The sequence below is a fragment of the Passer domesticus genome, chromosome 7 (assembly GCF_036417665.1).
Source record: "Passer domesticus isolate bPasDom1 chromosome 7, bPasDom1.hap1, whole genome shotgun sequence".
In the NCBI taxonomy this organism is placed as follows: Eukaryota; Metazoa; Chordata; class Aves; order Passeriformes; family Passeridae; genus Passer; species Passer domesticus.
Window position 1 is genome coordinate 43,904,418 of NC_087480.1, and position 15,381 is coordinate 43,919,798.

The 15,381-nt window shown below is 36.5% G+C and overlaps 2 protein-coding genes across 4 annotated transcripts in view; one reads left to right on the forward strand and one right to left on the reverse strand.

Annotated features, from left to right (window-relative positions):
* On the forward strand, nt 1–14,125 carry LRRC39 (leucine rich repeat containing 39). Of its 2 annotated transcripts, none has more exons than XM_064428135.1 (9): nt 1–1,456; nt 3,536–3,770; nt 4,626–4,731; nt 5,929–6,085; nt 6,660–6,796; nt 7,570–7,715; nt 8,090–8,242; nt 9,271–9,410; nt 10,427–14,125. In XM_064428135.1, exons 2-9 carry the CDS (start codon nt 3,646–3,648, stop codon nt 10,480–10,482), a joined length of 1,020 nt encoding a protein of 339 aa, XP_064284205.1. In that variant the 5' UTR covers nt 1–1,456; nt 3,536–3,645; the 3' UTR covers nt 10,483–14,125. The 2 variants fall into 2 exon arrangements, with proteins under 2 accessions (XP_064284205.1, XP_064284206.1); XM_064428136.1 differs by having other exon boundaries at nt 3,584–3,770.
* TRMT13 (tRNA methyltransferase 13 homolog) overlaps nt 10,557–15,381 on the reverse strand; it is a 5,570-nt gene continuing 745 nt past the window's right edge. The window contains exons 4-11 of one of the 2 annotated variants that reach the window (XM_064428122.1): nt 14,573–14,635; nt 14,382–14,451; nt 13,845–13,951; nt 13,382–13,549; nt 13,034–13,106; nt 12,305–12,379; nt 11,275–11,689; nt 10,557–10,963 (exon numbers count right to left, since the gene is read on the reverse strand). In XM_064428122.1, coding sequence (XP_064284192.1) covers nt 10,768–10,963; nt 11,275–11,689; nt 12,305–12,379; nt 13,034–13,106; nt 13,382–13,549; nt 13,845–13,951; nt 14,382–14,451; nt 14,573–14,635 — 1,167 coding nt within the window. In that variant the 3' untranslated portion in view covers nt 10,557–10,767. Of the gene's footprint in view, nt 10,964–11,274; nt 11,690–12,304; nt 12,380–13,033; nt 13,107–13,381; nt 13,550–13,844; nt 13,952–14,381; nt 14,452–14,572; nt 14,636–15,381 lie in introns of those variants that run through there. The other variant, XM_064428123.1, reaches the window with a different exon arrangement.

Consider the following 15,381-nt stretch of genomic DNA (forward strand, 5'->3'; position numbering starts at 1 on the left):
CTGAATAAGAGAAAAGCTGGTAATGTATGGAGTGTGGCGCATCCATGTAAGGTGCTATTAACATTTCTATTGTGGTATAACGGTCTTTTATATAAAGGTCATTTCTTGCAAAGTTTGACTGTTACATCGTGCTTATCACCTATTTCATTTTTATCAGATTTATTTATTCCTAATAAAAAATGTAAAGCCACAAAATGTTGGTTTTATTTGTGAATTTTATGCAGGCAATCCTGTATGGGTGACTCAAACTCTTCTTGCCTTAAAAACATACTGTACCCAAGGCTACCAGAAGAACACAGCCTAATGTCTACTTTCCTACAAGTATATTGTTGTGGTAAGGGCTTAGTCTAAAGGCTTAGGATATTTTTTAATCTGATGATAATTGAGAAAATAAATTGAGGAAATAGAAATGTATGAAAGAAAGCAATAAAATTAATTTGAAATACTTAAGACAGAATAATTTTACTTACACAAGGAGAAGATTGAAAGCTAAAGTACTTAGTGTCTTTTTAAGTAGGTAATGGTATTAATGTATTTAGTTGTTTGTGGATTGGAGAGGGTTGTTTTTTTTTGTTTTGTTATTAAGTTCTGTGTGGTAGAATTATAACCAAAGTAATGATACTTTTAAAATTTCATCCTCACATTTTATACTCCAGCTCATTTGGTTAGAACTATCCAGTTTTATGGCTTCTGCCTCAAATAGTAACCTTGTAGTTATTGTTGTCTCTCTTCCCATTTGATTGAAGTAAAAGATTCTGACAGACTTGTTCTCCTTTGATCTTCTCCAAGGGCTATTTGAAGAAATAGAATATTAAATATTTTTCGTTATTGGAACCATGAAAAGGGGTGAGTAATAACCCCTCTGCACATCCTGGTAAAGATTACTTTTCTGTCTGGACTTTGAAAATTTGCAGTCAAATTCTTCAGCAAGAGAATTCTTCAGCATTGGCAAAAGTAATGAGTAAAATACTTAGTGATGTAATACCTTTTCTTGTCTGTTTAGTGAATGTTGCTTTTTAACAGCACTTTGAAGCTCAGTTACCTTGCAGAGAAACATTACTAAAGAAAGCAGTCATTTTTAATTCAATACTGACCTTTTTTATTTCTAATTGTAATTTTTAATCCAATACAAACTTATTGTGTAGCATAACAGTATTCTTTTGTTCTTTGTTCACAATTTCTGTTAACGGGAGTCCAGTTTAGGGGAGCCCAATCACACTCAGCAAAATGGGAAGACTTCAACAGTGGTAAATGCTTGGGGGGGTTGCAAAATACCTCATGTGATGCCTTCTATTCTCAGCATAGGTTAAAATTAGAACTAGACTGACATTGCATTGGAGTCTGAGTGAGAGTTTTAAATGGCTTTGGTAATGCAGACAAGATTCATAATTTATCTCCACTCTTGTCCAGAAAGCAATGAGCCACAGAAAATCCTTGAAAACACTGAATAATTAAGGTGAGTTGTTGTTAAACTCTTTCTGGTGCTTGGAGGTGAAGTTATTGGGAGATCTGATTACTTGGGAGTGAATTTGCAGTTGTTTTACAGCCACACTTGTGAATACACTTCTGATTTGTGATGACAAGGTTTTTATGGTTTTTATTTTCTTGACAAATAGTAACATCTAAGAACAAGACCTTTTTGATGGAATCCTGTTATATAAAGAAATCCTGAAAATAGTAATATAGTTAGGTCCTTTGATATTTCGTACTTCTAAGGCAGTATCTGTTGAATGATATGCAAAAGAGGGTTGCTCAGAGTAAGCTTTACTAGAAATTAGTATTAGTTTGACTGTATAGTATGATACTGGGTTTGGTAGTACAACTATTAACAAATGTCTCTTTTCTGCACAATTTATATAAAAAGATTTCTAGTTTTCTACCTAAAAGGGCTTGTAGTTCAAAAAATGTCTTTAAACAACAAGAAATTATAGAATAGTTAATCACTTGATCTCAACAGAAATTTGATCTTGAAAAAATCAGGCAATTTGAATTGAACCTCTCACTGCAGAGAAAAGCCTTATGCATATATAGCATTACTGTTGCATGTTGAGGTGGAGACTGGGAAGGGTAGTTACTCTGACCACTGAAAGAGAAGCTAATCCTTCTAACTAGTAAATGTGATCACATTTATGTGGAGGAGAGAAAAGTATACAGTCCTCTCTTTACAGGAAAAAATCCAATCCCTCTATAGGAGCCCAAAGGCCAGACTGCACTGCCACGCTGGAGTTACCATTTGTGTCACTTGTCAAATCCTGCCATTTTTCCTTAACAAACATAAGAATCATAAACATCAGTGTATTAGACCAGATTCTTCTTTATTCAAGCTTTATAATTTGATTTTGTGCTGTCTTTACAACAGGAAGCAATCCTGACATTTTACATTTTATTTGCTTGCACATTTTAGCTTGATTTCAGTATAAGCAGACCTTACAAATAAGCATGTTAGCAAAAGACATAGTAAAGATAAAATAGAATGATTGCCAGTTTGAACACAAAAATAGTCTCTAAGCAATTGTGGCTTATCCAGGCCACACAATATTATAACAGAAACAAATATGAAAAAAAAGATTGGTTCTAAAAGACAGAGCTGCAGCTGTAGGGAAATATATGTATGAAAAGACATGAAATTCCTCTTTTGTTGTTACCTACCTGCTTATTTGGAAGAAAGCTATTCTTGGGGGTTTTTTTAGTTTAAAGCATATTTAGGACATTTTTCTTACTTGCCACTACAAGTATCGGAAAAAAGGTAGAAAGGGAGCATTCAGATCATCAGTGTTCAGAGTACACTGCTGTGGTATGAAGTTCAGCCCTGCAAACTTATCTGAGTATCAGTATCTTAGCTCCAGTAATGGCAATAAGAATGGTTTTCAGAGGGATGCAGTGATTAGGATGAGTGAGTATCCGATTTTGTTGCTCTTCAGGACAATATGTATTAATTATCTCACAATATGTATTCATTATCTCAGATTATTAATTATCTCACAAAGGATACATAATATCAAAACTTTGCATTTAATTTTAAATGTGAATTCTGACACTCAGGGATACACAAACTTTCAAAGAGAAATCAGAAGGATTTAAATGCATTTTCCTAAAGGTAATGCTAACTATAAAATGCATTGTAATGAGTTAAGCTATGAAGAAAATGAATGCAAATAAAGTAATTTCCAGGAACAGTGCAGTTTCTGTAAAGTGCAAAACTCCTTCAGTGACAAGTATCTGTATCAGGTGTCAGAACGCAGCTATCAGAACTGAACTGCCTTAGATTGCAGGTAACAGTTTCATGTCTTCCTGGGATAGGAACAAATGCTCAAATCTACATTTAATAATTATGGCAACAGCCTACCCTTGAAGGAACTGAGAGAAGCAGTTGTTCACTGAAAGAGAACACAGAGATTGCAAAAATACCTTTTCTTATTATAATAAAATGTAACTAGGTGCAATTATCTATTTTTATAAAGAGAAAGCAGTAGATAAAATTCTGTCAGTTCTTTACATTACCTCATTTGATAACATAATGAAGTGGGTATTGCAGAATTTTGTTTTTCACGTCACTGTCCCCATCTGGGACCCATACCTGAAGTGGTGCATTGAGCCTGAAATTCAGTCAGATTCCTGCAAGCAAATCTGAACATGTAAAGGATCATGGCTGAAACTGCAGTTTGCCTGGGAACATTCTCTGCTGTGAAGACACTCTGGGAAGTGAGAATACACAAGATAAATGAAGAATTACAGAGAGAAAAGGAATTCAGGCAGAGGTCTGCAGGAAGGTAGGTAAATTGCAACTCTAAGTATGTGAAAAGCTAGACCATATGTTACATTGCAGAAGACTGTAATTGGTTTCTTCAAACTCATGCAGACTCTAATTCCTTAGTTGTTACTCCAGCAGGAATCCCAGTGATTAGAATTTATCTAGTATCTGTGATAAAAATATTAGTATATAGTTTAAATCCCCTCAACTCAGATTCTAAAATCTTCTGCTCTGTAAATATTCTAACCAGTGAAGATTTCTTATGCTTTCTTCTCCTTTGAGGTATTAACAGGGTTGCATGGTCTTCTGTCTGGCCAGCAATTACATGAAATTTTAAGAGATTTAGGATACTATTTTTGGTACTCCTAATTTATCAGATGTGTTTGAAGTGGAACAACAAATTCAAAAGTGACTCATGGAGAATACAAGCAGAAAGACAGAGAACGACCTTGTCCTAACTCTTGTTTAGGTACCCTTTGGAAATCAAGCTAAAGGAAGCTGATTGACCTATTTTCTTGCACTTATCTGTGGTGGACTGGAAGGCTTTCATTTTAGGAGTCTGCTTCAAAATGTGCTTTAGAACTTAATTCCACATGACTTTATATTCTGTGGCCCTGCTGCAACATGTTGAAAGTGAATGATGTCCTCCTTCTGAATGTAAATTTAAAGAACTGTAAAATAGAATTCCTATAAATTACCTCAGCCAAACATTAAGGGCTTTTCTTCTCTCCAACTGACAGTATATTAACATCCAGATAAAAATTAATGTTATTTGACAATAAGGGGCTTGTCTCTTTTTCCAGAAAATAGATAGGATAGTAATTAATTGCTGAGTTCATTTTGGCACCACTGGCAGATCTTTTTTCCCTTGTAGACTACTGCTTGTCTGGGAGGAGAGAGCTGCTTTAGCAAAGCTTAAAGAAAAAGTTATTAATGAAGGTGGAAGAGCAATTTTAAGGATAGAGGAAGAAGAATGGAAGGTAGGGTTGATAGGAATGAATGCTGCTTGTGTTGAATGACTGATGCATTAGAGAACTACTATTTACAACTTTACACTTACAGTGGTACTATTTGTGTTCTAACTGCTCACTGTGCTTTGCTAACAGTGAATTGGGACACACTGTTTTGAGTGTAAAAGCAAGCTGGGTGGTTTTTAGTCCTGAATATTAAGCATTACTCTGCAAAATCAAAGCCCAAAAGACTTTTCTGCATTAGAAACTATTTTCGCTGCAAAGTATGATTTTCATTATGTAAATTCTCATTTAACATTCACACACCAGAACTACTGAAATGTATCAAGATGAAAACCCTCTGTGTTTGGGTGCATGAAGATATTTCTTATTGTTTATTTTCTCTGTCTAAGAGTGAAAATGAGCCAGTAGATTCCCAGAACACTATTACTGTTGTTTCTCATGTGCAGAGCTAATCTGCTGTTACTGCTGGCAGAGTGAAGGCCATCAGTGCTCTGAGCCATGCAGAAATGCACTGACCAGCTCCTAGAAGATGATGAGAATTAGTTTGTGTTGAGGCCAGTGAGAACACCACAGCCAACCCAGCCTTCTGTGCAAAAATCTGTTTAGAGCAGTTTCATCTTCATTATCTTGAATTAAAAAAACCCCAAAACAATAAAGAAATAAAAACAAGCCTGAAACTTGTCAATGACAGTAGTGCAGGTATCTAAAAACTGGGAGCGAAAAGAGGGCAGGTTCAATGTGTGATCAGCATGACAACCCACACTGGTGTTCACTTCAGGATCATGGAATATGCTGAGTTAATTGAGCTGAACTCCTGGCTTTGCACAGCACCATCTCCAAGAGTCACACCATGTGCCTGAGAGCATTGTCCAAACACTTCTTGCACTCTGTCAGGCTTGCTGCTGTACCACTGCCCTGGAGAGCCTGTTCCAGTGCCCAACCACCCCCTGGGGGAAGAACCCTTTCCTAATATATTGATGTAAACCTTTATAAAAGGTAAACCTTTTCCTAATATGTATACATATTTAATTATACTTGCTATTTCTAGCATATTTTAGTAAACAGTTATCAGGATTAATTTTGTAACCTACATGTTGCAGTATAGCTTAAGAAAAAGGACAGACTGTTAGTGTTTCAAATAAAACTTCTGCCTCAGGCTGTATTCTAAATTAAATTTCTTCTGGTTTGTATTTCTTGTTGCAGACATTACCTTCGTGCTTATTGAAACTAATCCATCTCCAGGAATGGCAGCTTCACAGAACTAGTTTGCAGAAAATTCCTCAGTTTATTGGAAGATTTCACAGCCTTGTTGTTCTGGATCTATCCCGGAACTCAATTGAAAGTGTACCTAAAGAAATTGGTGAGCTGTGCTTTCTTTTATTTTAAGCTGCTTTTCTAAGAAAATTGGTCTCACACACATGTACCATTTTTGTCCCTTTGCCTGTCTAATAATCCTACTGGGGAGTAAGAAAACGGATTATTTAAATCTGACAATGAAATAGAGATCTCCAAACCATAAATTCCATATAAACTAAAAATGGGGCTGGATGGAAGAGATATATCTCTATGAAAGCTCCCCATGACAAAAAAGGACCTGTTTGCACAGCAGGGACTAGACATCAGCATGCAGCTAGCAAAGTGATACTGAAAAACAGACTTCATGTTCTGAGTCCACAGCAGGAGTAGCCTAGTCACAATGTTTGGTTTTGTGTTTTTTCTTGAAGCACTCAATTAGATTGCAGAACTAGATTGCACTCCTGTACTAAAGAGTCCTGAGGTGCTGCTATTGTGCAGTTTGGTAATTTTTTTGTTTGTTTGTTTTGTTTCATGAGAACATAGAGCTATTTTACAACAGTAAAAGGATAAGGCAAAGCAAATAATAATATGCTTCAAATAGAATAAACATGAACATTTCTCATTTGTGCTCCCTGCAGGCCAGCTGACCAGCCTCCAAGAGCTGCTTCTCAGTTACAACAGAATAAAATCTGTTCCTAAGGAAATAAGTAACTGCATCAGTCTGGAAAGATTGGAACTGGCTGTCAACAGAAGTATCTGTGATCTTCCTCCTCAGGTTTTGACAGACTGTTTGGTTTTGTTTGATGCATATTTTAAATTTATCCAAAGCCAATTATCATTACGTGTTGCATTTCTGTTTTCAGATTTGCTGTGATGCTGTGATTTCACAGTACTTCACACTGATGTGAACAACCTTTCCATGACTGGTCAAACTGAAGCCACATGAGAAGCACACACATACATCCGAGTAGCTGAAGGAGCCAGTCTTTATTTTGGCCAGATAAATGACTTGGCAGTGCATGGAGGGCAGTGACACACTCCATATCAATTTGTTTAGGCTGGATATCATCACTGATTTACCCCACTAAGAATCTGATGCCTTAGCACAGAGAAGTTCCCTTTTATGGTTGAGAGTATAAATTCATGCCAGGGGACAGCTGTAAGCATCTTTACCAGAACAGCTAGATCTGAAAACGGGTTGTGTGATTTATACAACTGCCTGTGCAGAAGTGAAAAACTGTTGTTCTCAAATGCTGAAAACAATTATGAGAGAATGAAAACAACTACTCACCTATTGTAGTCAATTGTAGTCAGCAGTTATGGCACTCACTACTGGCTGAGAGGTAAAGTTCTGCTGCCTTATCAGCTCCCAACCTATCTACCTTCCAGGCAAAACTGTTGTTGTCAGGTACTGTCAGCTATTGGAACTCAAAACCATTCTGTTTACTGGCTCCAAAATGTGCTGTAACATTTCTCAACATTACTAGATTACTGCTGTACTGCTGCAGCAGCTACACAAAGTTACATTAAATCTCCCTTTCTTTTCAGCTCAGTGATTTAAAGAAGCTGTCACACATAGATCTGTGCATGAATCAGTTTACTGCCATCCCTTCAGCTCTCCTCAACATGCCAAATCTTGAATGGTTAGATATGGGGGGAAACAAACTCCAGGAGCTTCCTGACACAATTGACAGGTAAATACAGCTCAAAGCTCATCTTAGTCTCAATTCCACTGCATTGAAATTCTAATTAATAAACACTACTTAAAATGATAATTTTTATGTTAACCTCACTCCAAAGTCAAGATTTTATCAGCCCTAATGTGATGTTTTGGATAAACTGGAATAATTCATTCAATTAACAATAAATTCAGTATCAACTATAAGGTTAAATATTTATTGTCAGTCACATTTTTGAACAGAAATTAGGTGATTATCTTGGATATGGGGTTTACTTTGAGATGTTGCATTATAAGTCCTTTATGTGGCTGAAAAACTAATTTTATAGTAACGACTGAGAGGATTAATTCTATGAATTTTGATTTATTGCACAAATACCTATTTTTCAGAATGGAAAACCTCCACACTTTATGGCTCCAAAGGAATGAAATAAACTCTTTGCCAGAAACCATTGGTAATATGAAAAATCTAAGTACTCTTGTTCTTAGCAACAACAAACTTAAGAATATTCCAGCTTGTATGAAGGACATGACAAATCTGAGGTAAGAAAAAGCACCAGTAATATAAATGAAGATAACTAGAAAATACTTTTTAAAGCCCCTCTTGAGTTGTATATTGTAGAGTGATACTAAGGGAGAGGAAAAGGCAGTACCACAGTTGTAGAGGGGGATACAATAAATCAGCATAATTACACAGATTCACAACAATTAAGGATCTGGTGAAGTAAGCTTGTGTAGTGAAGTACTTAGTTAAAGAAGTAAATTATGATAGCTACAGTCTCACATGAAAAGTAGACTATGATACATTTTCTCATTCCATAGCCCTCCCACTATAATTGCCCTTTGATATCACTCTCTAAAGGCAGGAGCTTATAGAAAAATGTGGCAGGCATTAAAATGACAAAAAGTAGAACAAAGAATTCAAGCATTCAGAATTAAACAAAATTTGTTAGGTTTAAGGACATGGATGAAACTGTCATGTACTTCATATGAAAAATAAAAAATAATGTAAATTCTTAATTGGTAGAATTTGAACTACTCCTTAGTGTACTGTGACAGAAACTTCCCTGTTGTTAGCATTTTCATTTGGGTTATTGGATGCTGGCTGTTTCAGAATGCTAGGCTGCATAAACCATGTCTAACCCAAGAAGACAATTCTTGTTCTCAGCTCTTTTGGAAGAACCTCCCTAACTAAATATATACAATTATAGGCCTGAGGGTGGAACAAGAATAAAGAGAGAAAGGACTGGCTCCTGCCTTGCAAAGCTGGGAGCAGCCACTTGCACTGTTCTCATTTACTCACCTGTTTGTGAAAGCTCAATACATCTGAAAGTGGGGTCAGAAACTGAAGACAAAATTATAAGGACTGCAATGTTTTTTCCCACCACAATCAGTTACTGTTATAAAGCATCTTCTTAGCTTACTTAATAGAGTGGTGAGTTTAGTATAACAAGAACTTAACTTCCTTCTGCTTAAAACATTATTTGAGAAATCTTAATTCAGTTTCAAAAGAATTCTTTTCTCTGGGACAAAACTTACTACAGGATTAACCTTTTCTGGTGAATTCCTAGATTTGTCAACTTCAGAGACAACCCACTGGAGCTAGAGGTAACACTCCCTCCATGTGAGAACACAGACGAGGAGGAGCAACAGGAAATGTTTGGCATTGACTTCATGCACATGTATATCCAGGAATCACTCAAGAAAACAGGTATGGCTTTTTAATTAATTCTGATCTCTCCACAATATAGTGAGGAAAAAAGGGATAAACTGGATAAATAGAATCTAGGATATGTATAAAAATGACACATGGATAACCTTTTTAATAAATGAGTAATGTTTTCAAAAAAATCTGTAAACAGGCTTTTACTGAGGACAGTGGCACTTTTAACAGGCGTTGGCACAGTGGGTCTCCAACAAACAGCACAGATTCTGGTAGGAACATACTGGAACCATGGAGCACTGTAAGAAATGTGCCTGAGTTACCAGCACCATGGATAAAGAGAAGCTGATGACTGTCTTTTGTATTTGCAATTTAATCAGTTTACATAGTGAAGGTCTTCTAGCATCTCTTAATTCATGAAACTCAACTTTTCCTATTTGTGGATGTTGTCCAGGTAGTACTTCCAGAGGAAGCTTAAGGGAGAAATGTGTATGTTCCCAAGATACCTCTTTTAGCAATGAACTATCAACACCTGATAAACAGATATTTCTCACAACTTGCTTTCCCTGACACACAAAAATACAGTCACTTAAACAAAACACCCAGTTTCATCCCACTTCTGAAATATGACAAAAATTTGCTGTTCATTGTCTCTGGGGTAACAGCTTTAATGTTGCAGTAAGAGACCCAAATAAGCACTTTGGAACAGATGTTCAGTTGGCAGCTGTTACTTGCAGCAAGCACTTCACTGCAGATATAAAATGATCTCTCTGATCTTCATTCTGTGTTTTGTGAAGGCTTAAAAAATGAATGTAATGCTTTTGTTTTAGAACACTAAGCCAGCTTTTTTTTATCAATATTTCATGAATGAATTATCAAATTAGCAAAAATATACCAAGATGACACTTCAGACGTAAGTTTTCTTTCTGAATAGGTTCTCTAGCAGCACAGGCTGATCAAAGTACTTAGGCCTACTTAAATATTTTAAGAGGAAATACAAAACTATTCTGAACTTCAAAGTGAGAATAAAGTATGTCAACTTATTTTAACCTATTGTCTTTCAGGAAATGTGGAAAGTTGTACTTCTGGTTCTCCTCCGGTCATGAATCCTAATGAATAAAGAATGCAACTGTGAATGGAAGAAAATTATCAACTACACTTCTTCACAGCAAAGAGGCTACAACAGGTTTCAAATATTCTTAGGGATTTTATTTTTCCACTGATGAGAACTGGTTTGCATATTTGCAATTCCCAGTGAAACTGGAAAATATAAGACCTTTTCATGGGTACAGGAAAGATGATACAAGTTTTTTTTTGTAAGAGATGAAGTAGCTTTAAAAAAAAAAACCCAATGAGTTTTATAGGGTTTGGTTTTTTTCCCTACCAATTCCAAATCTATCTCCTGTCATATAGTTGGCTCTGGTATCAAAGAAGCATTTGGGACAGCTGTCAACAGGACATTCTCCAAGGAAACAGCAGACTCTGTGTAATACTGCAGTGCAGCCTTGTATCCTTGCTGTTGTAAATACTCAATGCGCCCGTGATCAATCAGCCGTTTGCAGAGGCAGCCGATCTCCTTCCGCTCCTCGACGCTCAGCACCCTGGTTCCAGACAGAGGAAGGAAGGAATGAACAGCTGGCACAAAGCAGTTCTGGTAATTAACATTAGTAGTTAAGCTTAGAAGAACTACTGAAATAATTTTAAGTTCATTTCGGTCAGGTAAGCATGACTGTTGAAATATTTTGAAATGTACGTCCATGAAAATCATATCTTTAAAGTAAAATAGTCTATAAGTTTACTAATTAAATGTTTTTGCAAAATTAGTCCTTTTGAGGACCCAAAGCAATTTAATGTGCCACTATATATAGCTTTTCTGCTGGAATCCATTTGCTAGGAAAAAAAATGTACATACCCTTGTAAAGTATCAGAACCACTTGCTGTCCTGCTGAGCGTGTGCTCGTGTTCTTCTGTGTCATTAGTCTGATCTTCACTGACTTCACTTGTAGAAGCTTTGCTTGTGGTTTCTTGCATGCCACAAGTGGCCCAACTACTCATTCTCTGAAAATAATGGAATTCTACTGGTCCCAGTCCTACTGATTTAAAGAACTCTCTGCCTACATAATGTGTCCAGTCACACTTGTGATGGCAACAGAGAGCAATAACAATTCCAGCTACAGGCTTATGGTCTTCTGTGGTGCTGTCATTACCAGCAGATTTGTGAGGAGCCACCTCTGTCTGAGCAGCCCTGCAGCGTTTTGGTGCAGGCTCTTCATCTTCTCCACCACAGCAAGTGGTGTAACTTTCAAGCAAGCATCTCAAAGCAAGATCTGGGAATGAACAAATACATCCCCCCCAACAAAAAATATCCATAAACACCATGCCATTATTTATACATCATGGTTAATAATGTGCTTCCCACAAAGAAAAATAAAATTACACATCACAAACTAAGCCAAAAAGCAAGTTCAATGATAACTAAAAATCACAAACATGCTTTGAAAACATGTCGTACTCTACCTAGTAGCCATATAACATTAGAAGAATTGTATTAGTTTAAAGTTATCAGAACAGAAACACAACCTTATTTGTGTTTGGGATACATATTCAGACAGCCAATAAAATTTTAGAAACAAAATTGTTTCAAAGAAGAGGCAACTGTGCTAAAAAATTATTCTCAAATACACGACCCATGCCACCACACACTGTTCTCTGTTCTAATCTGTTGAAGCCAAGAAGTGCTTCACTTCTGCCTAAAGCATCCTTACATCTCCTCCTTTTACTATTCCACCGAGTCAAGAGATACTTAGAATATAATTACTGTGTTCACCAAAAAAGGGTTAGAGGGCAAGAACAGCTTAAAAGGATGATTTGGAAGATCAGTGTATTCAGAGTGTAAGGTCTATATCTTGACTTTCTGCAGTTCACACATCTGTAATTCATACCTGTTGCAGCACCACACAAATGCTTTCCAATTCCTACCACTGGTAGTTTTTTCTTCTCCAAAATAGGTACCTTATCTGGAGGGAAAAAAAACAAACCAACAAACCCCCATCCAATCCACAATGTCCCCAGCGCCTCTGTTTTTTCAGAATATAATATCAGCACACTTAGAAATAAATGTTTGCCACTACTAAAAACACATTGATTTGCACATTTTGTTAAGACAAACGAAAAGAATAAGATGCAGTGGCTGGGAAGCACATTTAACCATTTCAGCCTTTCTATACTGCCTATGAAATGTAAATATGACATTAATGCATCTCCTGCTGACAGGTGCTCCCACAAATTCTGCATCATTGATGGTGCATCACTTGCTTAATTCTACACATAAAACAAACAATGCAAACATGTTTAATTCTGCAAGTGCTAAAAAACCTTCAAAATGTATTTGTTTTGGTGCTTTCGCACCTATAATGATGTCCTATGAGTGTATAAAAAGTAGAAAACTTTAAAAGTCCATTTAAAATACATGTTTATGTGTATTTATGTATATTCACACATGGCTGTGTGTATATATGTGTATACATACAGCATCAACATGTCCAAGCAACCACTGAGAATAATTTTCAGAACCAAGTACATGTAAGCACGTTACACACAAACTGCTTGGAACCCCAATTCAAAATTTAAAAATAATGACACAGAATGACACAGGCCAAGAAGGAACTTACTTAAACATAAGTGCTGAATGTCCACTTGAAGCCTCTCAAATACAGAATCTCTCCTTTTGTGTTTTCCATCCACCTGTTTAAACAGAACAAGAGATTGCATAGGGCTGGCCACTAATAACTATAATTTTGCTCCAGGTATTAATGCCAGACTTTTTTCTTGTCAAATCTACATCTGTGAATTTCCAACATTAAACATCAAGATTTTTTCCTAATAAATTTGCTATTGGTGAAGTATGGAATGTATAACTTGTAAAATTTAAATGTACTGAGGATAAAAAAGAAATACTAACAGCTGCAATGGCAATGGTTTAAGAATTATACTTTACTAATGTAACAATATCCTCTTACCTTGAATCTTGTGGTTGCCCTTTCCACAAGCAAAAACTGAACATTTTCAACGTTCTCTAAGGCAATATCAACCCAATGAGACAGCTTTCCTCGCCCAGCTCCAAACTCAACAAAACACCTTCCTGGACCAAGTAAATGCAATTGTTCCATGTTACCTAAAATTGAAGCCTACAGACATCAAAAGATTATTTGTGAACCAAGAAAATATATGCCCTGTGTTTTGTAATGCCTTACAGAAAAATTATTCTTTCACCAAACTGCAGAAGACTTTTTTAAATCCTCCTTTCAGTGAGGGATTAGGGAAAGGATGATGTGTGTACAGAGGAAAGGGATTATATCTTCTGTTTTACCATATCACATTTCCTCTGTGGGAAGCAACTGGAATTATGCACCCAGTCACCTAAATATACAGCAGCAGAATTCCATGTCCAAACTCTATAGTTATTAGTAAATCAGACCAAACCTGTTGTTTCAGGTGTTTGAAAGCAGATTCCCCATTCTTTGGGTCACTTAAGGCTTCTAGTAAAGCCTGGTGGGACAGTATTTGTTCCTTAAGATGGAGTTCCAGGCCTGAAGGCAAATGCAAAACTTTTAGGTATAGCTTTTGAGTTTCCACGGGTTCCTAGTTTGTAACACACATTATTACAATTGTGACATGAGCTCAGTTTGTAGCACTAACAAAGCAGTCTGCTGGGAGTGTAAAGCTATCTTCATATGTTTATAACAGAGCTGTATTGTTATCTGTAGTGATATCTGAATAATAAAAAAAAAACAAAAACAAAAGGAAGGGAGCACAGGATTGGAGTTTTATCATTCTATCAATCCAGTTTACTTTTTGGAGTAAAATTTAGCTATTGCTAAATTATCTGCCTGATAATTATTTCAGATGTGTTTTATGGCACCTGTCTCATATTTTTATAGGTATCTAACAACAAAAATAACAATTAAATATTTAATCAATTCAATTTGAAACATTTTTAGTATTTAGTATTAAGCTTACCATCACTTGCTTTTTTCAACCTGGTAATTAAATTCTGCAGCTCTTCAATAGATAGAGAAGATAGGGGAACCTTTTTAAGGGAAAAAAAAGTGACACCAATAAATATGAGACTTTTGAAATTTTCTGTATCTTTGTCATAAATTGCAACATGTAATGTAAGGACTGAGCCTAAAACCAAATAATGTACTCACTTGTTTTTCTGGTATTTCTGCTACATCTTTTAAACCAGCATTAATATCTTGAACAAAGTAGACCTTAAAAAAAATTTAAAAAAAAAAATTGATTCAGGTAATTACCAGGAAGCAAATAGCTAAATTCTTTGGTGTTCTTATGGTAAGGTATGTAGCAATAGGAATCCACTGCAAAGTAAGATTTTCCAAGTAATTTTCCTTCCTACAGTGTGATCCTGAATCCCAGCCAGAAACGACTCTTCTGACACAGTTTTACAAGATTGAACATGTTCATAAGAGTTAAGCAGTCAGGGCTTACTGGACAGATTCCAGAGACCATTTTCAGGTTTCCCAGGGAATACTAAAGGTACAATTCTAATAAGGCAGAAAGACAGGCAATAAAGAAGCCATCTCTGCTTTCTTGAAAGAGCTGTTTAAACACATGTCCTGTTGCTTCCCTCAGCAGCTGTCAGCCAAGCTTTCCCTGGCTCGCTGCCAGCCTGGCTGCAGTGGGCAGCTGGCTGGGACACCCAGAGCTTCTCTGCAGGTTTTGCTTTCCCAGGAGAACCTCTCACCCAGCCTCTGAAATGAATGGCATTGGGAGAGCCTCTTCCCTGCCTGCATTTCTGAGAAAAATTAATTCAATATTTTTATTTGTAACCAAGAGCTGAAAAAGTGTACCAAATTACAGTGAGAAGGGGCAGAGAATATGAGGGGGCTGGAAAGTGAGTTCCATTTCAGCAAGTGCTTATAGAGCTTCCATCCTGCCTTACAGTGGTGCCTTGCTGGACCTGCTGCCCTGCAGCTCACAGCTGCTGTCAGCACAGAGA

Excerpts from the sequence above, each read along its gene's own strand:
- LRRC39 (XM_064428135.1), top strand. The coding sequence starts at position 3,646 with ATGGCTGAAACTGCAGTTTGCCTGGGAACATTCTCTGCTGTGAAGACA. Across the intron at positions 6,086-6,659 it reads AAGTGTACCTAAAGAAATTG|GCCAGCTGACCAGCCTCCAA; the intron begins GTGAGCTGTGCT and ends TGCTCCCTGCAG. Across the intron at positions 6,797-7,569 it reads TCTGTGATCTTCCTCCTCAG|CTCAGTGATTTAAAGAAGCT; the intron begins GTTTTGACAGAC and ends CTTTCTTTTCAG.